This window comes from Kryptolebias marmoratus, linkage group LG24 (assembly GCF_001649575.2).
Source record: "Kryptolebias marmoratus isolate JLee-2015 linkage group LG24, ASM164957v2, whole genome shotgun sequence".
Classification (NCBI taxonomy): Eukaryota; Metazoa; Chordata; class Actinopteri; order Cyprinodontiformes; family Rivulidae; genus Kryptolebias; species Kryptolebias marmoratus.
Window position 1 is genome coordinate 20,238,443 of NC_051453.1, and position 21,995 is coordinate 20,260,437.

At 37.9% G+C, this 21,995-nt stretch overlaps 1 protein-coding gene across 2 annotated transcripts in view; it reads left to right on the forward strand.

Annotated features, from left to right (window-relative positions):
- Positions 1-21,995, forward strand: part of tgfbr3 (transforming growth factor, beta receptor III) — a 75,136-nt gene that overhangs the window by 29,969 nt on the left and 23,172 nt on the right. For both annotated transcript variants that reach the window (XM_037974097.1, XM_017425208.3), the window contains exons 4-5: positions 9,499-9,636; positions 20,872-21,055. In XM_037974097.1, the coding sequence (XP_037830025.1) occupies positions 9,499-9,636; positions 20,872-21,055 (322 nt within the window). The remainder of the gene's footprint in view (positions 1-9,498; positions 9,637-20,871; positions 21,056-21,995) is intronic.

Sequence of the window (21,995 nt, forward strand, 5' to 3'; positions counted from 1 at the left end):
GCATTACTACAAATACCTTATTCTTAAGTTGCAGCAATGTGTAGAGCAAAAAAAAAAGGCAATTCAAAACAGAGGGCTGTGGAGACGATAAACAAAACAGGCCAGCGATATCTTAAATCGCTCCTATTTCTCTAATCAGTGTACATCAAACGCAGCCGCTGGCCCTGATCAGGGTGATGCAGAGCAGATGATTGCTTTATCAGCTGGAATTCACAGATATCATGCACTGTATAAGTGACTACCTGGAGGAGCTCACCAGCCACAAACAACTGGTGAGAACGGATACAAGCTGAGAACATACTTTAAACAAAACTCACTCACACAAAACCAGCAAAGTTCCTTATGTAAATTCACATTAAAGCTAATACAGGAAGATTAGCACACCCCATTTATTATAGGTGGTTTTACTCTAAACGGCATTTAATTGAATCCTTAGTTTTAGTAATAAAAAACATGTACATTCGAATGACTTAGGACTGTTTTCTAATTTTCTAAAAAACAGCAGATGCTTTTTTTCTGTAAACAACAGCAAAAACAACAAATAACAGGAAACGCAGGTATTTATGATGGTTTGCTTTAAAAAAAAATGCTTCACAGGCCTGTAAGATGGAAATAAGGATTCCCAGTCTAACTGACCGTGTAGATTATGCACACAAACACTGATGCCAAAACAGCAAAACTTCAAAAAGGTGGAGCCAAACATGCAACTGAACAGACTGCTAGTCAGCCACGAGCAGAGCAAAAATATTTGTTTTAAATAAATACTGTGTGAAGAGATTCCTCTTATCCAGAGTTGAGGAATTTATCACTCAATTAGCACAAAACCAGAAAAATGCACCAAACTCCTGGTTTAAAAAAAATCACTCAATTATTTTTTTTCCTTTTTAAATAGAAAGCTGACAACCCAAATCAGTATTGCCGCCCAGTAAAATTTCTGAGTTTAAAGCTGTGTTGCAGCTGACTCAAAAATAGTGTGAATACGAGCACATGCATATCTGGAAAGTGCCAAAGGTTTGCGCACGTGGACTTGGAGAAGCATGTCAAAGCCCTAAAAAATGACAAATGTCCTGTTGTAATGTGCAGCGTTTGGGAGGTTCAGTCATGATCCTAATCAGAAAGTTAAAGGGGACCTATTATGCTTCTTTGAACAAGTCAGGATAGGTCTGTGGGCTATACAAAACATGTTTATTAAATTTAATACACAAAATCATTCTCCGATATTGAGATTTCACGTGATCAGTTCTGCCTGTTTTGAGCTCATTTTAGAATGAGCGGTTTAGGACTACGTTACTATTATGCAAATAAGCTGCTGTTAGCCACGCCCCCCAACTCAGTGTCCCGTCTCAAAACATAAAAACTCTCTGAAGGATTAACTGCTGTGGATCTGATGCACAATTGTATCATTATTAATTCAAACTCTGAGGATTCTGACTTTAGGACAGGGGCACTTAGCGGTTCCGAACCAACATTTGTCGAGTCAGACAGCGGCAATCAGCGATCAAAAAACCCGACTGGTAGCGGGTCGGGACACCGGCACTACATGTTCTATATTGCGGCCAACAAAACATTTTCCTTTTCCAGGAGACATTGTTCAGTGTTAAAACCAGCAGAACAAATGTGATGGTCTTCTTGTAATAAAGTGGGTGGAGCTCCACTTGGGTTTGTAGGTGAGGGGCTGGGCTTGGCTTGGGGTTGCTAGGCAACAAGGAATGTGACGGAATAATTTTGAGGTTTTTGAAACAGGTCGTTTTGCAGACACCAGAAAACATTTACTTATTGACAAAAAATGGCTGGGTGTTCTTTTTTTTTTGCACTTGGACTGTCTCTAGAAGCAGTAGATACCCAAATGAAAGTTAAAAAAACATGCAAAAAGTGAATTTTGCATAATAGGTCCCCTTTAAAAGAAATTTGGTAGGTTAACTAGTTCTGTTACTTGTAAGTCATGGTTCTTGTTTCTGTTTGTACAGATGACCTGTGTGATGTCAATTTTCTGACCTGTTTGAATTCACGAGGCTCTGCTAGTTTCCTGTGCAGCCTACCGCCCCAAAATTTTTAACTTTCTAGGCTGAGTGAACCACAATTTGTGTGCCTGGAAGTTCTTAAAAACACACCTGAAAGGGCAGATGACAAGTGGAAAACATCATAGAAGTTCACCATTATTCACACCTCGACAATGCTTCAATGAGCTGAAGGATTGTGGACCCATTTACATGCCCATTTATGGGAAGCTTAGTTGCAGCTGACCCAAAATGTAGAATGAATAGAACCTCATGTGCATCAGCAGAGCACTTATCACTTCAGCCATGCAGATGTGGAATCTGTGAGGTGACCCCTTATATTTCTATGGATTATTTAGACTAACTTATGGATTTGCCCTACACTGGCATCAGAACTAGCATTATCTCTTTTAGCGGTCCAGGTAAAAACTCAACTCACTCTTACTTCCTTGCAGTGGCTCATCTGTAATGTCAGCATACCAAACATTACTTGATCTCAAAAGAGTCATTCACAGAATATTAAAATCGCAGTTGGGAATTTAGAAGCATCAGGTGGTTGACTTCTGGTTTGAACATTTTCACTCCCCACTCACACACAAAATACACCAACAAATGAAACAGATGTCAGTGGGAACCAAAAATTTAGACTTGTTGAAAACACTAAGATACGTGTCAGGAGTTTCGGAAGTAAACAATCTACAACCCCAATTCTGACAAAGGTTGAGACAATGTGTAAAATGTAAATAAAACAGAGCGCAACAATTTACAAACCTTATAAACCCAAACTTTTGTTGCCCCCGTCCCATATTTTTTGAGATGTGTTGCTGCCATCAAAATCAAAATGACCTCCCCAAAAAGAAGTTAGTACAATTTCTTAGTTTCAGCATTAGATGAGTTTACTGTGTTCCACTGTGACTAAACTGTGTTTATGAAATTTGCAAACATTGCAGTCTATTTTTACTTAGTTTGCACAACGTTCTAACTTTGACAAAATTTGGAAAAGATGAATAAATAAAAAAATTACTTATTTTGGTTTTAAAAAAGACACTTTATTATCTGCAAAAGTAAAATTTTAGTAGCCTTAGCCTTGTGACCCAGTGCCCTTCCTCAGCCTCAGTGCTGTGTTATGTTCTTCCTAAAGATTTTTATCCACATGTTCTACTTCATTTTGACGTCTCTTCAGGTTTTTCTCCTTTTCTATTGGTTTTGTGTGCCGGGTGCAGACTGATTACCATCACAGTTCAGCAGAAAGGCTCCAGGTAGCATCCCTATCACACTGAGATCACTGGGTTGTACAGATAAGAGTGGTCAACGGGCCTTGGTCTGTCTTCTCTCTATCACTGAGCTCCTTGGCCCCAGCTCTCTTTTTCCTTCTCTACAACCTCAGTGATCCAGAAAGAACCAAGATCCAGACAGACAAGATACATGCTCAAATACACACACATCAGATTACAGAATAGGCTGGTACTAGCTGATTTGTAGGCAGCACTCTGTTTTCAGCTCGAGCAGAGCTTCAGAGTTATCATTCATCTCTGCCTTTCTACTTCAGTATCATAAGTTGCTTTGGTTAATAATCTTGGATATCAGTCTGTTTACTGATCCCCTTTCAAACTACAAAAGCCAACCATTTATGTCCATGTTATGGGACACATTGTGCTTTCTTTCTTTCTCAAGCTGATTATTATTTCCTGGGAGGGAGAGTGTTTTCCCAGATTAGTCTTACTTTTTGGCTAATTAAAGGATGTTTTGGGTTTTCTTCAGAATCACCAGGACTTGGCAGGCACCTAATTAACTCTGTCAATAAAGGAAACTCCCTCTTCCTGTGAGGACAGTGAGCTGCTCTAATACTGAGCTCTGACTACAGGTCTCACTGTACAATATTACACTATGCAATACAGTGTGTCATGGAAGTATGACATAATAAATTCCCTGCAAAATCTTTATAAATCACTTTAGAAAAGTACTATTTTTTTTTGCCTTTAAAGGTCATAAAATTGTTTTCAGGACAAACTAGTCACCTAGAATTACAGCGCACAGCTGCTAGTAGGATGTAAATTATCCATATGACTTTGTTCTGCTATAATGTATGATTGTCTGTGAGTTAATCTTATTGTCACCCACCATCAAAAGGTAAAAGGCAAACATGCATGTTTATCTATCTGTCTGTTACCAAAATATCTTATGAAGCACTAAACCAATTTTAATGAAACCTGCAGACAACTGTTAACCTTTAGAAGGTAAACCAGTTTAAGATGGCTGCCACAGCTAATCGACCTTAGCCAACACAAAAATAGAGATGACTCAGCCAATTTTATAAAAATTAAGCTAAAATGTGTTGCGGTATTAGCTGAGAGTCATTCACAACACATACTTTAAACACTACTCACTGCGCGACATCTTTGTTTAAAATTTTCACATGAATGATTGGTGTCAACCCTGTTTGTCTGTTAGCAAAATAGGTCAAGAACCAGTGGACATATTTGAGTAAAACTCTCAAAAAAGGATAATTGAATTTCCATCTATAACTCATTAATATTTTATGTCAACCCAGTTCAAGATGGCCACCACAGCTAACTGATCTTAGCTACAAAAAAATTCTATACCTCAGTCAGTTGTACAGATATTAACTGAGAAATGATCATGGTAGTACCAGAGACCCATCCCCAACATACAGTATATTCCAAGTGCTATTCATTGAACAAGCCTTGTGCCTAAAGCTTTTGTGTCAGCTGTTAGTCAGCCTTGTTCTGTTAGAAAAATTTCTCATGAAACACGGAATCAACTTAATGCAAGATGTAGGCCACATATAATTGGCTTATTAAACACAAAAATACTTGTAACTCAGTCAGCTTTACTGATATCGAGCTAAATTTGATGTAGTAGTGGCTGAGAGCCATTCACAGCACATCTCGTAATATTGCATGAGAGTAAGTGTATTGTTATTTTCAAGTTTTGATCAAAGTGGCCACACCTTATATTTCAACATAAAATAGTTTTAGTTTAAAACTCTGGTGACAGGCATTTCTTCAAAGAATGCTAAGCCTTTAATTGTTTGAAGTTGGTGCAGTACTATATTGTTTTTTTCCCTTGAGTATTATTTAATTGTTTATACATTTTTGTCACCACTAGCGGTATGCTCTGGTCTTGCTTATACTGCTACAGCTGTCGTCCCCTGTGTGGAGTTTAGTTTCAGTAATGTGATAGGTCTGGACAGGCATGCATCAGTGGCTGCAGGCTAGCACGTCTCCTAACAGGACCCCGGACCCCTGAATCCCAGTGCCAGCCTCCTGATAATCAATCATCCTGTCCCCACCGTACTTTGCTGGGTTCTTTTAATCTATCTGCCTGCAACAAGGACGATTCAGGGCCACCTGATCCTTTCAAACATCACAAAGTGTTTTGATGCCTGCTGTTTCTGCACCTCTTCTTTCCACACCCACGGCAGTGTGACAAAATCTGTTGCCAAGCCCACCAGACCTACCAGGCTTCATGATGGCAGCTCCGAGGGCAAAGATCAACATCAGCTGCTGCCGACTCCTCAACCTAAACAACATATGCAGCACAAGAGCTTTTTACTATCTGCTTAGTCTTTTCAGTTTAACACAATAAAAAAGAAAAAAAATACTTAGAATGATCACAGTTTTCACCCTTTTCGACCCTCACTGTGTTCTGGCACGTCGTCTTCCTCGAGCTCTGTTTATGCGTGCGTTAGCAGGTGACTCACGTCTTCTGGAAATGTTTCTGTCTGGGTTTAAAATTCCTCATCTTTTACAACTCTCCCCCTCAATCTACTTCTACCCCCTCTCTTCCACCTCTCAAAGCCAGGACCTCAAAGCCAAGCCAGGTATGATGATATCTCGGTTGTGATTCTCAGAGGAGCGACAACAGTTCGCATTTTCCAGTGTCTGGAGTAAAGAGGGTGAGAGGAGAGGGGGGAAATATTCAAAGAAAATGGAAAAAAGGGAAAGCTGGTGATCTGTTTATTTGGATTCTCTTAAAAGTTGCCTCATAGATAAGTGTTTGGTAATTTCTTCCATTTTCTCATCTCAAAGAGACAATTTAATGATCCCTGCAGCACAACAGGACTAAACACTTTGGTTTGTGTTTGTCTCCTCCAGGGCCTACAGCTCTTTGATGCTTCCTGTTTAAACTCTTTTTATCCTGTTAGTGTTTCTTGTTATATGACTTCATGCTTATGTTTGTGACAGATTTCTGAACACAGCGTATTGTTATAATATAAAAAACAGATTTGCCAAAGAAGCAAAGTTGTCCAGGATGCTGTGACTTGAAAAAAACACCATATTCAGATTTTTCAGCAGTTCTGCACCTGAAATTAAAACCATGGTCATCTAGCTATGGTTATTAGGTTAACTTTTCATTGAATATTTGACCCCTTTACCTGAATGTATCCTGAATCCTTCACCCTGTGTCTGCAGCTGAAACCCCTCTAATGAAACAGAGTCTTCAGAAATAGAGATATATGCTGTTGCTAATCTTGCTAGCCAATAATCTTTGTAATCTTTGTATTCCTTCATTTGCACCAGTCCAATAGATCAGTTGAGCTCACCTATGACCATATTTTCCACTTCATAAGCCTTTCAAAATAAACTATGATGTCAGAAACAGACGCTGAGATGCTCAGTTGTTTTTCCTGTCTTTTTTTTTTTTTAGCACAGAATCGGGAGATGTTGTGTCAAAAAAAGCACTCCAACTGGAAAATCACCATTAGGAAACATCTTGGTGTGTCACACTCATGATAATTGCAATAATTCTTCAAATTTTTACATATACCTATACTTTGAATATTCAGAATGTAGTGCCCATCTCTAATGATTATTTCACAGAATTGTCACAATTGTGCTCATCTACCTGCAGCAAAATACATCTATTACCATAACTAAATCATATTTGCTTGCAACAGAATCATAATCATCTGCTGATAAACAACTGCTTTGTTTGATAATACTTGGTCAATTACTGATAACCATTTGTGAGCTTTACTGACATTGTAGGAAGATATAGGTGATCTAGCAATAATAATAGCAATCTACGCATTGTCTACACAATGTTAGTTTTTCCAAAACAAAACTTTGAATTTGTTTTTAAAACTATCCTTGCAAAACATGGCGCTTTTTCAAGAAATGTCTTCATCTATACGAAAATACCAAAACTGCAATAAGTATGCCAAGCCTGTATGAGGCGCTGTAATGTGGCCACAAAAATACAGCCAAAACAGGAACACTTGCCCTCTGGATGTGTAAGGCCCATTACCAATACTCACACTACACCCTACGCCCCTCTATGAAGCGTGTACTCAGTAGAAGTTAACAGAAGGGTTCGTGTGCGCAGGTTACAAGCATGCAAAAATTGGAGAATTGGGACAGTACAGGTTACGTCTTCGACTTGCGCCTCTTGGCCGTAACTGTGACATCCAACAGGGTGGGACCGGTCACTGTTTTAGTATTTTAAAAAGATGCCAGTACGATTTGAAAAGTACAGTATAGGTATTTTTGCTTTCCAAAGTCATTGAGGGAGATATTTGGTTGTTCAAATGTGTTTTTTTATGACTTGTTGAATACGGAGCAAAGTTTGATTGTATTCTCACATGTACAGCAGAGTGAAACAATAATTATTTCAGTACTTTACATTTAAGCTTGTTCTGTCACCACTGCCATATTTCTACCTTTTAATTCAAAACCCTTTCATTGTAAATAAAGATGATAAAAAAAAAATTCAAAACGTCACATGCAGTGATGAATTGTAGGTAAATACTTTGCCGAAGGCCACCTGGATGCGGGCTTAGCCGAAGGGCGGATGTAGTACACAAAGGGGGCGGGGCTAAAGAGCACCCCGGAGAATTGGGACACACTATGCACTCAAACCTTTCATCATGAACGCGCATTTGAAGGACACGAGGGTGGAACGAGGGTGCAAGTGTGAGTATTGGGACCAGGCCTAATATTACCACAACAAGAAGAACGCCCTCCGGTCATAGGTTAGCTTAGAGGCGGGCCTATGATGTCGTAATTTCCCTTAGTTTGCATTTTGTCTGTTCACACAAAAACTGAAAAGGTGGTGTTTCAAGATTTTTATTACTCTGGAACTCATTTAAAAAAAAAGTTTCCATGTGTCTGCAAGACTGAAACAAACAAACAAACAAAAAAAAAACTTTTGCGTAATCACAAAAACAATTCTATTTGGACTTCCCCTAAAACTGCATACATTCACTAGGGCCAGTACAATATACATGTAAGTAAATATCTAAAGTTGTAGTTTTACTTTGGCTTTTTACCAGTTGAAATAAAACATTTTATCTATACCTGTCTTTGCTAGAAAAACAACAGAACAGAAAAACTGTGCCACGAGCAAATTATCGTGACTAACTTGATTTGTGAAATAATAAAGAAATAAGATCAAGTCTTTTACTCTTCTAATTCTGTTGTTTACTGAACCTGTTATACTGTTGCTTAATATGTGCTGAGTACATGATTAAGTTTTCGTCTTTATAAAAACCTTCAATCATATTTTTTTTATAATTAGATTCAGTCAAAGTGTGTTTTTGTAAGATCAGATCAGTATTTGTGTTAGCCATAACTGATTAAATGACTTCAGGGGTTGTTAAATCACATCATGTGGATCCTTGTGGGTTGAGTTAGTGATTTAGGTTGTTCCCGCTGACACGCAGCATGAGGCTAATTTGATTAATCTGATAAAAGAAGGCCTTTTAAAGAAGAAGAGTGAGCCCACAAAACAGTTGAGCATTCCCATGAAGATCTTAGATAAAGTAATGTTTGATGGTTTCAGAGTTAAACCTACTTTTGAAGTTTAAATAAAAATATCATGATGAGAAGGTAGATCTGTGCTTCAGATGAGTTTGGATTTAGTGAACATTTATACCCAGAACCAACTGATGTGACTCAGTGTAGGTTATTCAGATGAGTCTCACATGAGGAAACAAGGTGAATTCCCAAAACATGCAAGTTTGTGTTTCCATCCTATCAGACTGTGAAAATCATATTTATCGGCATTCTGAGACCCAAAGTTGTAGTTGCATGCAGTACAGATTGTAACAGAGACCGGCTGCTCACTATTTTTCCACAGTTAACAAAGACTCCACTGTGTGAAAGTTCAGATCCCACTGAGGGTACATATCAGAGCTGAGTAAGTGCCTTTTAGGGAGAACACAGCAAGCATTTTTTTTTTATCAGCAAAGCTAGAACATAAACAACCACAAAGCCTGATAAAGAAGAACAATCTAAAACACAACAGATTTCAATTTACACAAGGATAAGTGCCTTTGTTTTGTCTGACATTTCTGGTTAAACACAAGTAAGCAAAAGGAAATCAAAGCTTTGACTTTTGCAAGATGTAGCTCTTTTCAAAAGGGGATCAGGTTGTGTATTATGAGTTTGTTATGAACTGATGGCGTTTTTCCTCTTGCTGTTTTACAAGTTTGCTCTCATGGGAATTCTCTTTCTTTGTTATTTTCTTGCCTCACCAGGTTGAGCTGCATCTCAAGCCCATCCAGTCCATGCTGCACCACCACAAGCCTCTGGTCTTTGTGCTAAACTCCCCCCAACCACTGGTCTGGAATGTCAAAGCAGAGAACCTGGAGCTGCGCAACAAACATACCTTTTATGTGAGTCCAGCATCACGGAAAGCCTTTAAGTTCTTCTTCCTTAAGCTGTGTATTCATTTCCTCACTGTCTTACCTTTCCAGTAGCCAGTGTCTAAGATGGAAATATTAGATGGGATGTAAATTTGCAGTGTAAAAAAATGTTTTCTGTGTTAAAAGAGTTGATCTGGTTGGCATGCATGTGCTGTGCAGGGAAGTATTAATTATTGTGTTAATGGCGAGTCAGCATTCACACTATTAAATCCTTAAAACTGTTAAATCATACTTTAAATCCTTAAAAATCTACTTCAGTATGCTACTACTACTGTTTACTACTACTGTTTTGTTGACTATAGCTTTTAGCTACTGTTCTTCTAATTTTAGCATTTTGCTACTGTTTTGTAAATTTTGACTTTTAGCTACTCTTTTGCTGGTCTTCACTTTTAGGTATTGTTTTGACTTTTTGAGCATTTGGCTTTTCTTTTGCTAATTTTATCTTTCAGTTTTTGTTTATTTTAACTTTTCTTCTGATCGTTTTAATTTTATCAATTCAGTTTTACTTTCTTCAACAAATTTATGCAAAGCCATTTAGCACTCAGTATTTACACTGCATTTTGGCAGGAAATGCAATTTCTCTAGTTTTTATTGAACATACAAAAACTATTTACTTTTCCTTTACATAAAATAAAAAATTAAAATGACTTTTGGCCTCTGTAAAGACAAACATTTATTTCCATAAACAAATCAATAAATACATACAGTATAAACTGTATTTACCCACATTACACTATATTTCCTAAAACATTTTTTTGTGTCTGCTAATGGATCTTTGAGTCTTCTGTTAGATGGCGGATGTGATGACTCATTTACAGATTTGAGTTGCTTTCTTGTACATGATCCACTCGCTGTGACAACTCCTGCAAGACGGAGCAGCTGAAAAAGAAAAAAAACAAACAAACAACACAACCTATTAGAATGGGATTGGCTCATGGCAAATTTGGAAAACATCCTTTAGTGTGAAGGCAGTCATGACACTGCTACCCTTGTCGTGCTCACCAAGTATTTTTTTCCTGCTAGTTTTCAAAATCCTAAGATGCTCTTCTTTGCCCGTACCATGCTCTGTACACCTGGCACAACTCTCGGACCATGTCAGAATGCAGTCATCTGGTTGCAGATCGTGGCAGACTAGTAAGAAGCTACTTCCATGGCTATCACGTCTGCCCTAGGTTGTTTCCTAAACCTTCAAAGAATCACATCTGTTCACTAGGCTTGAGGCTAGTATGACCAGTACTGCTTTGGACAACAAATCCACAATAATGCGTTTGGGCCCCACGGACCTAATGTCATGAACACAGTCTCCCATGCTCCACTGAGGATTCTGAGACACTGCCACCACAATGGTAAACCATCATAACCTTGTTACAGAGGTTTATGCTCAAATCCATTGTATTTAATCTAGTGGCTGGAGTACACTTTAGAAATGAAGCTAGGGAGATTTGAACCAGTTTCTTAATAATTGTTATTTATCACCATTAATTTTTAAATCTGCACTACTGCCTTGGATGTTTTCTGTCAGAGGAGAACTCCTAGTCAGATGTGAAAATACAGCTTTTGTGTCCGTGAAACACCTTGGAGACACTCACAAAAAAATCGACAAGGATTCGAGCCACCTGGGATGACTGTGATTATTTTGGGAGAAAATTTGTTGCATGATTTCTTTACCATAGATACAGTTCAAGAGACAAGAGCCTCTGCAACTCAAGCAAGGAAATTAGGAATCTCCTGCACATTTCACAGTTCATTCTGAAGACTGCCTCACAAATGGTGTTCACCATCCAGTCACCTGCTGTTGCAACCTAGTGAGATGCTACCTTTAATAACGTCCTGATGCAAGTAACCAGGGTACTGCCATCAGCATACTTTATCAGGAAAATATTTTTTGTATGTATTATAAATAACAAAAAAGATTAATTACTTTTCTGAGGAACACCCATGTTTTCAAGACTAGATAATTCAAAAAAGTGTTAATAATACAAGTCCCTTGAGGCATGTTCCTTAATTCTTACAACAAGATTGCTAGTCACAGTCACATCATACATTTGCATGATGCTTCAAAAACTGAAAAACGTAGGCTTTATTGAGAAAGGATAAGATTTTAATTTAGTCTACCAATTCTTGTGTCAGTCAAGTTGGCAGTACTTGGTATATTGTTTGTTGACAAGTTTAGTCTTTTCATAGTGCTACCAGAGAAAAAAAAAGTATTTTTACACAGCATCTATGAGAATTCAGCTCTGGTTTATATGAAGACATCATTTTTCCATTTGCTTTTAAGTTGTTGTCTTTTTTTAAAGAGCAGGTCATAGGTTTTTGTTCGGACCAGGGTACAAATAGAAGCAGAGAAGAAAATTTAGTGAGAGATGTATTGGTGTAACCAGAGCCAGGGCCCTTGGGGAACCAGCCAAATTTAGTGAACGTACCAAGGGGCGTCTCTGGGAAACTGAATATAAAATGTAAAAATGAACTGCTTTAGTTCTCTTGGTTAAAGCCTGTGTAATACATGAGAATATCACAGTAAATGCAAGCCAAAGGCCTCAGCCATTCCTTCATTATGCTATATGAAAACCTTTTTCTTGAACTTTATGTGGTCTAAAGGCTTTTCTGTATTTTCTGCTTCCCTGAAGCAATCATTTTCAATTGCATCTTATCACCACTGCGTTGTGCAGGAATGCAGCTTCAGGTACACAAATGATTTCCACATGTGCTCGAGTGTTTCCTGCTTACCTCTCAAACACAAAACATCCTGCAGAGAAAGCCGATGTGACACGGAGAGAAATATGTAGTGATTGCAGAAATTGTGCGTTGTGCTCATAAGGCTCGTACACACACCCACACACGCATTTGTTTCATTAAGAACTATATGTTCCACCCACATACTTTTGTTTGCCCCAGCCTATTTGACATTTAAAAAAGAGCAACAGTCTGCCTCTACTAGACCACATGAAACTTCTTTCCACTTGCTTGAAAGTAGCTTTCATCGCTCAGTAATATTAGTGATCGTCACCTTTGGATCGAAGCGTTTCCTGCACAATAAAATGTTTGTGTAGTAGTTGTGATGATTTATTACACTCACTTCATGATGTGACATGTCTTTTTAAGGAAAATTCCAAAAAGAAAATAAAAAAAAGATAATGTTGAAGTCCTTGTGAAATATTTTGAACTAATTCTGCCAAATTCACACCAAGATTGAAACATTAAGAAACATTTGCCGTTTGAGTCCTTAAAGCCTGAAAGAAAATACTTTTTATCATCTGCCGCTAAAGGCAAAGGCAGAGTGACGATGATGTTTTTGTCCATGTCTGTGTGTGTCTGTTGGTGTAGGTGTGTGCGCATGTTGGTTTTTTTTTTTTTTTTTGTATTTCATTAGTAAAATATCACATGAACCACTAAACAGTTAAAATGAAACTCTCAGAAAATAAGCATTAGATGTATATCACTGAATGATTAATTTTTGAAGTCAACCCGATTCAAGTTGCCAGCCACAGCAAAGCAATCTTAGCAAACACAAAAATAGCTATGACTAAATATTATTTTGACAGTGCACTGTTTTTGCGTAAAGGACACAAAATTCCACAGTACACTCGTGTATGATGAGAATAAAGATTATTTTATTCTACTCTATTATAACAGTCAAATTTACAGATACTGAGCTTCAATTTGGTGTGGTAGAAGCTAAAACTGATCCCCAAGCTCAAACAGATTGCGGAAGATCTGTGTTTAAAGATTACCATTAACTATTGGAATCCACTCTGTTTGTTAGGAAAACATCTCTTGAACCCTGTCTGTGTTTAAGAAAACTTTCAGAAAGAAATCACTTGTTGTACATTTACAACAGATTATGTTTTGGACTCAAACCAATTCAAGGTAATTGCAACAGCAAACTGACCCTAGAAAACACAAAAATGACTTTAACTCAGCTAATTTTACAGATATTGAGCTGAAATTTAGTGTGATAGTAGCTGAGCTTTGTCTTTAACGCATATTTTGTTTAGGGCAACGCATTGCACAACATTTTTGCCTAACATGATGGCATTCACTAATGGAGTCAACTCCGTTTGTCTCTTAGCAAAATACCTTATGAACCACAATATGGATTTTAATGAAACTCTTAGAAAGTAATCTTCTTCTTCTTTTTCTTTCGGCTGTTCCCTTTTCAGGAGTCACCACAGCAAGTCATCTTCTTCCATCTAACTCTGTCTTCTGCGTCCTCTGTCCTCACTACAACTACGCCCATGTCCTCTCTAACTGCATCCATATATCTCCTCTTTGGCCTGCCTCTTTGTCTTTTTCTAAACTCTTAGAAATTAATCATTAGATGTATATCTGCAACAGATTAACTTTTGAAGTCATCTCATTCAAAATGGCTGCCACATCTAATAGACCTTAGTTTACACATAAATGGCTATATCTCAGTAAATCTTATAGCAATTTTACTAAAATGTGGCACGCTAGTAGCTCAGTGTCGTTTACAACACATACTCCAAAAGGTAACACATCTTGTAAGATCTTGCCCGAGATTGCACATAAAGTCATACAATTTTGATATGTGGCCAATGAGATTGGTGCTTCTGTAGAGGCCAAGAGGTCATCTCCATTTATCAGAAGTGGCAGACAGAAAACAGCTGACGACCACCATTAAAACCAAAAGTCCTGACAGATTTCTTGTTGTGTCTAACAATGTTAGAATTCATTGCCTCAGCTAAACAATCAGTCATAACTTCTGCTCAATTTTAAATAAAAAAGCCAATCTGAACCCATCTCTGTGTCAGATTAATGTACAGTAGTCCCACATGTTTTGCTATTCATCTGACTGAATCAGAAGTATGTCTGATTCAAAACTAAGTTGTCAGATTTCTCTTTTGGCCTTTTTGTATGATTATTGTCAGACACACAATAGCAGTTCTCAAGTTGGAATTCTGAACAGGGAGGCACTAGAAGTCAGACAAAGCTGGGCTAATGGCTTTTGCCAACTCCAGGGGCCCCTGATGAATTAGGTGTTAAGTATTTTGTGGTAGAGTGACAGCTCCGAGCCTCTGGCAGTGCAAGCTGTTGGTATCTAATTCACCACCCTGACTTGTTGCAGAGACATAACCCAGAAGAGCCCCAGACATTGCTCTTCTTCTCTGGTTCTTTCCATAGTGACACCTCCTTAACATGCCACAAAAGTGAAATATCCCACAACACACTGTTGACTGACCAATCACCAAGCTTCTATTTACTGATAATTTATTTTCATCACTGCAATGCCAGTCAAACTCTCTGCATTTTTTTGATTACACTCATCAAGCTTCCTGGACTGCCTAAAATTCAAAGGAACATTTTCTTCATACTTTAATGGGTAGAAAAAATTGAAAGTGGTCTAATCTAAAACTTTAGTATATTAGTTATAAGCATAGGTTTTATACTTAACTGGATGAATTTCATTTTCAGTGACGCTGCCGTATGATTGCTGGATAATAAATGAATGCTGAAATTTCCAGAAGAAGCTGAAATTGAGTTGTTAAAGTTAAAACAAATAGAACAGAGGCTATAAAGCAAGGCAGGTTAAAAAGTGCAAAATACAAGCTAAAAGCTAAAGGTGCAGAATAGTTGCTAAAAGCAGCAAAACAGTAGCCAAAAATAGCAAAATGTTAACTAAATGCAAAAAGTAGAAAAAAGCATCAAAATGCTATGATACCCTTGGTAGCCAGCTTAAAGCTTAAAGTAGTAAAATGTTAGTTAAAAGTAGCAAGTCTTGCTAAAATAGCACAAGACTAGAGAAAGGTAAAAAGTAGCAAAACGCTATCTAAATGCTTAAAGTAGCAAAATGCTAGATTATAGCTATGTCAGTAGTGCAGTAGTAAAAAACTAAAAAGACGGCACACAGACAAAAACAGAGCAAGTACACTGAAGCAGATTTCAAAGAGAACAATACTTTTGAAGGAACTGAAAAGATCTCAGTGTATTTCTGTGGGGAATTTAATTTTAAATAACATTAAATATTTGGAAAAGTATAAAAGTCACAAAAAACAAAATTCACTGCACTCATCTCCTGAATGAGCTGAATGATCTATGAATGGTTAAAAAGGCCCAAGTATGCAGACATAGTTTGATTACAAACAACGTACAGAAGAAACTGCAAACAAAAACAATGTTGTGAATACTGAGTGGCACCTAATTGTGTGAATACTGATAGCATTCACACTTTTGTTTTTCTGTTTTATAATTTTCCCTATGTATTTTTGCCATTTAACTACTTCTGCATAGTTGTGCTGTTTTAGAAAATGATATTGACACTAAACAAAAATACCACATATTGTAAGGTTTCCAAATATAGCCTTAGGTGGAAGGAACTTTGTCACTTCACTTTCGAATCTGTGCTGTTTTTCAAACAGAGATAAACTAATGCTGTGATATGAGAAAAAAAATGGAAGAACTGGTTTTGTACGTAGCACCTCATACCCAGCGTGCGGCCTCCTTCACTCCACCCTCCAACTGTAGAGGCTGTTTCCTGGGGTGAATAGGACTTAGAATCCATCCTGCCAGCCTATATTTCCTCGTCCCAGCTCTCTGGGCTCTGCAGACACAAATGGGTTGCCTGGAAAAGCTTCATAGACACTGAGAACACTGTTGCTGTTGGCCACTGGACCCTGCTGGCTTTTAAAATGCCAGAATTCAGACTTTTGTTGTAAAACATGCTCTCTGCAGTACTTATTGTCAATCAGCAACAGCCAGGAATCATCTTGGGTACAAAATGAAGTGAAATATGAACATTGAGTGGCAGCCAAAATTAATTTCACCAAGGGAATCAGGATTCGGAGCGAAACACATGTGCAGAGCATGCTGTGTTGACTTTGTGGCCAAATGTATATATTTCCTTTGGAAAGCTTTGATGGGGGGAGGGCTCTCTTGCATCTCTGCTTGAAAGGCTTGATCTGGAACAAATGTTTTATGACTCTTGATGGAACAACACTGTAAATTTTGGTTGTTGGCTCATGGATTGCTCATTGTTTGTTTGCCAAGCTTTTCTCTTTCACCCCTGTGTTCCTTTCGCTCGCTGAAAGTCTACAGTCTGAGCACTTACCTCACTATAACCATTAATAGAAACCATGGGTATTCACTACTGGTTTTTATTCAGAGACAGGGGACATGAGTAGAAGACTCCAAAGTGGCGCTGAGACATATGGTATTGTTTTCTCCACCGCTCCACAAAAACACATCTGCAGCGAGCAGTATCATTAGCTCCCTATATCTCAGCAAGAGGAAGAACAAATCAGCCACAGCAGCATTCATCTCATTAGTACCACCAGAAAATTACTGCATGCTCATTTTAGACATCAACTCTCTGCACGTTCCGTTGCTCAATGTGTTTGCAACACCTTCTGTTTTTACGCAGCTTTTTGCCATTTCCCAGACTAAGGGTGTTGGTCAGTGGAGCGTTCCAGCACTGTGATAATTGATCTCAAACGTTTGGAATACGTGTTTCCACTTTGATGCACACATGACCATAGTATGTTGCTTCTTATAGGCAGAGATGGCAGGATATATACTGTTACATGTTGAGAACTAGCCAGGATTCTCCACACCAGCAGATGTGTGGTATATTTAAAATCACATTAGGAACAGAAGACAGCATTGTCTTACAATTTGAGTGAGGGCATTGACACAGTTCAAATTCTTTTACATATCATACATATATAAAATTAACCTGATTATAATTTAATTAGTAACACTTCAGATCAAAGTAGTTTGTAGAACCAACTTTACAACAAAACATGAAGTTGTATGATTGTATCTGTCTTACATCCTTTTGGAGGAATGTTAAACTAATTTTTTTTGGCAATGCTGCTTCAGTTCATTGATGTTTGTCAGTATTCATTCAGGCGCAACTTTTCCATCGTCCCACCGCAGCATTCAGTCAGCAGATTTGCTGCTGTGTTTGGAATCATTGTCCTGTTGCATGACCCAGTTTTAGCCAAGTTTCAGCTCTCAGACTGTTGGACTCAGATTTTAATGTGGAATAATTTGGTATACAGACAAGCTCATGATCAACTCAGTAACAAGGTGGCTCCATTAACTTACGCCATGCAGAATTGAAGCCAGAATTGAGTTGTCATGTTATATTTTTGGACCCAGAGTCTGCACAGTCAGAACGTGGGGCTGTACCCTCAACACAAAAGTCCTGCTTACACACCCTCCCAACTCATTACCAGGCTGTCACATGGTCAGTCATAGTGTAACATGAGACTTTTTCAAAGCCTGAAATAACTAATTAGGACTAAACATATTTGAACAAAAAATGCACATTTGAACATACCGCAGCAAGGTAAGAACTATGCTGAAAAAACAAAAAGTCATACAATTGGAAAAAAAATGATCTGAAGTGTATTTTTATTTTTAGTCAAAGCCTATTTGTTTACATGGCGAAGCAGGAATTAAAACTTGTACTACAGCCAGTCTTCAACTTCTGCCACCTGGTCCTGTCTCCATACAATACAGTATGTTAATGATTGGGACATCCACTGCTGGAGAACACCAGACCTTAAAAATATGTAAATGTTAGAAGCAGTGCACATTTACCTGCAACTGTTACAGTGATAAAAACACTAAAAACCTAAATGGAAATTTGGGTAAAGGAAATGGATGGCTAGAACATTTCATAGTTATATCTTAAAAAAAAACAAAAAAACAAAACCTACATTCAGAAGAGTTTTTGCCATTTTAGATAATGTAAAAAGCTTCAAACTTTATTTATATATTAGGAAAATAAAATTTACTATAAAATGTTGCTCTGCTGTGTTTGTCGTTAAACAAAAATGAACCCATCTGCTCTGTAAATGTAAAAGTTTGATGTTAATAAGATCATTTTTACATAAGTGCATGAACAACAAAAGTAAAACTCTCTTTGACTCAACGCTCAAGACTCAAGTATGCACTAAAGTGTACATTTATTTATCTTTTCTATTTAAGCCAAAGGCAGAATGGGTGTTTTGGTTTCCAGCACTTTTTCATCTGTCAGCTGGGCCAAGACAGAATGCAAGAAGAGAGAGTTTGTTAAAGCCCAGAGAGGGTCCTTCTCATGCCCGCTTCAAATTCCTGAGGTTTTCAGTGCTCTAGAAGGCCTGGAGCTAATTTGGCTTTCAGGCTTTTCCCTGTAATTCTTTACGACTAATTATGGTTGTATTCCTGCAATTAAACTGATAAACTCTGCTGAGCTTGGCAAGAAGAGTGAAGCAGCCCTTGCCCCTCCTCCTAATCCCACCCCCACCCCCTGCCCCGCTTGGTGGCTCAGGGCACCGCCCCTCTCCTCCTTCATTTTTTTTGTGACTTCTCAGTGTAGTAAACACACTAAAAATAAAGTCAATCTAAATTCTTCGACGGAGTCTGTCCGCAGTATTTACAGCCTCTGGTGACAAAGCCAGGACCACAGAGTGGAGCGTCCAGAGGTCAGACAGATGTTGACCATAAAGATTTGGAAAGTTGTGGCTGCAAAACACAAACACTTCAGAAAGAAATTACTTAATCAGTACTACAGAATAATTATAACTAAAAGACAATTACGTAAGACTTAGACAAGAACAGTTCGTATGTATTGCACTTAAATTGAAATTGATTTGATGTTTTAATTGGGCGAACCAGCTCTGTTTCAGCTCGTTCAGACAGTGGATATTTTTGGAAGGAAGACAAATAAGCATGGAAATAAAATGAGGTAGACTGTCTTTACACCATGAGCTTGGGTAAGCCTTCAGCACATGGAAATGTTTACCTTTCTGAAATCAAGCTCATGGTACATATTGTACCCAAAGTGGTTCCTCCTAAATGTGGAGTGGCCAGTCTGTCTGTTTTTCCCCCCACAGTTTTTATCACCTGCTGCAAAAAGGCGAAGGTGGACAATTATGTTTTCCCCTTGTCTGTGTGTGTGTGTGTGTGTGTGTGTGTGTTCATGGGTCTGTCTGTTACCAAAACACCTCATGAACCACGGGACCAATTTTATTGAAGCTTGCAGGAAGTAATCATTGGCTGTACATCTACAGCTGATTAAATTTTGGCGTTAACTCAATTCAAGACGGTCGCCACAGCCAATTCACCTTAAAAAAAACACTAAAATGGCTATAACCTTTACAGATAATAAAGGAAAATTTAGTGTGGTAGCAGCTAAGACTAATACTCTGTACATAATCTGACTGCTAACAGACTATGCAAAAAAATTGTTGCCATTAATTAATTGGAGTCAACTTTGTCTGTCTGTTAGCAAAATATCTCATAAAGCACTGGATGGATTTTAATGAAACCGTCAGGAAATAATTAGTGGAAATACCTCTACAATTAATTAGCATTTAGAACTAATCCAGTTCAAGATGCCACTCCAGCCAACTGACCTTAGAAAACACAAAAATGACTATATTTTAGTCAATTTTGCACTAGAATTTGGTGTGGTTGCAGCTGAGAGTCATTCACAACACATATGCATATACTGCATAAAAATGTCCTTAATGCTGTTTTTAAGGTTCCACCAAAATGACTACAACTATGTCATTTCTCAACTTAAAAACTCTTAGATAACAGGCAGTTATTCATTCCTTCAAGGAATGGTAGGCCTGATTGTTTTACACAGTTTTTGTAATTGTTTAATAATTGTAATGGTAACATAAAACAAGTTATTAGATGCTGTACATTGGAAACGTATATTCTCCTGTCTGTCACTTTCTTTAATGTCTGTGTCTCTGTGGAGAGTTTTCTGTTCCCCGTTATCCCCTGTGGCTATTCTGAAGCACACCTATGAATTAGTGATGACAGTCTGCCCTGTATAAACACTGGAAACCAGACACCTCACTGTGCACAGGGACATGTGCAAAAATATGCAGAGCATATTTGTGGAAGCTTTGCGACAATGGCTGGGATGTAGTGAAGGATGGCTTTCACCAATGTTTGAAGAGCTGGTTTAAATTTGGAAATCTTGTCAGCGGGTTCTTGTTTTCTCAGCTTCAGATTTCGGAAGAAGAAAAAAGATGAGTGAAAGAGTTTCAGTTGAAATCAAGTTAAATGCACTCATAATGTTTAATAAACACCATTTTCTATAAACAGCATCACCATTCAACATGTTTTTTTGCTTTAGAACATATTCTAGATGTTGGACATGAGTACAGCTGAACAAACTAGACAGCACATTTCCCCAACAGCTGCCTTTGTCTCCTAAATCTCTCCTCTTTTCTCCTCCTCTAGGTATCACAGGGCTCAGAGGTCCACTTTGAGCAGGGAAACTTTTCACTGTTCACCCAGATCCAGCAGGAGACCCTCCCCCACGGCAACGAGCACCTCCTCAACTGGGCCCAGAAGCAGTACGAGGCCGTCACCTCTTTCTCTGAGCTCAGGATGACTCAAGCCATCTACATCAAAGTTGGAGAAGGTGTGCACCTGAGTCAAAAACATTCCAAACATAGCTTTAGGCCCCTGAGCAGCCCCTCTACCTCCATGCACTTTAGCTTTCATAACTTTACTTAGCTTTTGTGCTTTAGCCTAGCCTAGAGGTTTAAATGCACGAAACTTGGGGAAAAAAAACAAAACAATAGAAATTCACACCCTCACACTGTTTTGCAGTCTGCTTGTGGCTTTTCTGAACTCAGACTACTTACAGTTATAAGAGCTATGAAATCCCTCAAAGAATAATAGTAGCATTTAGCAAAATTACAACAGCTTTGAAATAAAGACTAAGCACAATTACACGTTCTTTGTATGTTTTGTTTTTGAATTCAATGTGAGATTTATATGATGGTAAACAACCAGTTCCCATGTATCTTTGAGTCTTTGTCAAGCAAACCAGCTATAGCTTAGATGAATATTAATTTGTAAAAGGCAGTTTTCAATGCTTTTTAGGTTACATTAGTAAATAATTACCCAATTAATGTAACTGCGTGAATGCTGAGTTCATGTTTATAGTATCTTTTGTACATTATTTGCAATCAATCTGCTACTGCATACTTTGTGCTATTTTTACTATGCATATAGCAAAATGTTCAGCTCGATCAAGAATAGTGTGCTATGACTTGTTTTTTTTTTTTTACTTTTAAACTCTTTATTTAACTTTATTTCAAATATTTTCCTGATAGAAATACATTGAGCTCTCTTCACTTCCTTCAAAATATTGTTCTCATTGAAATCATTTCAGCAGAATCTTTTCTCATTTTCATGCTTCATTTAGTTTTTAGCATCTGTTTTGTTAATTGTATCTTTTAGTTATGGTTTTGCTCATTTTTGTTCTTTCAGCTATGGTTTTGCTAATTTTAGCTTTTAGCCACTGTATTGCTATGTTTGCTGGTTTTAGCCTTAAGCTGCTGTTTTGCTAATTT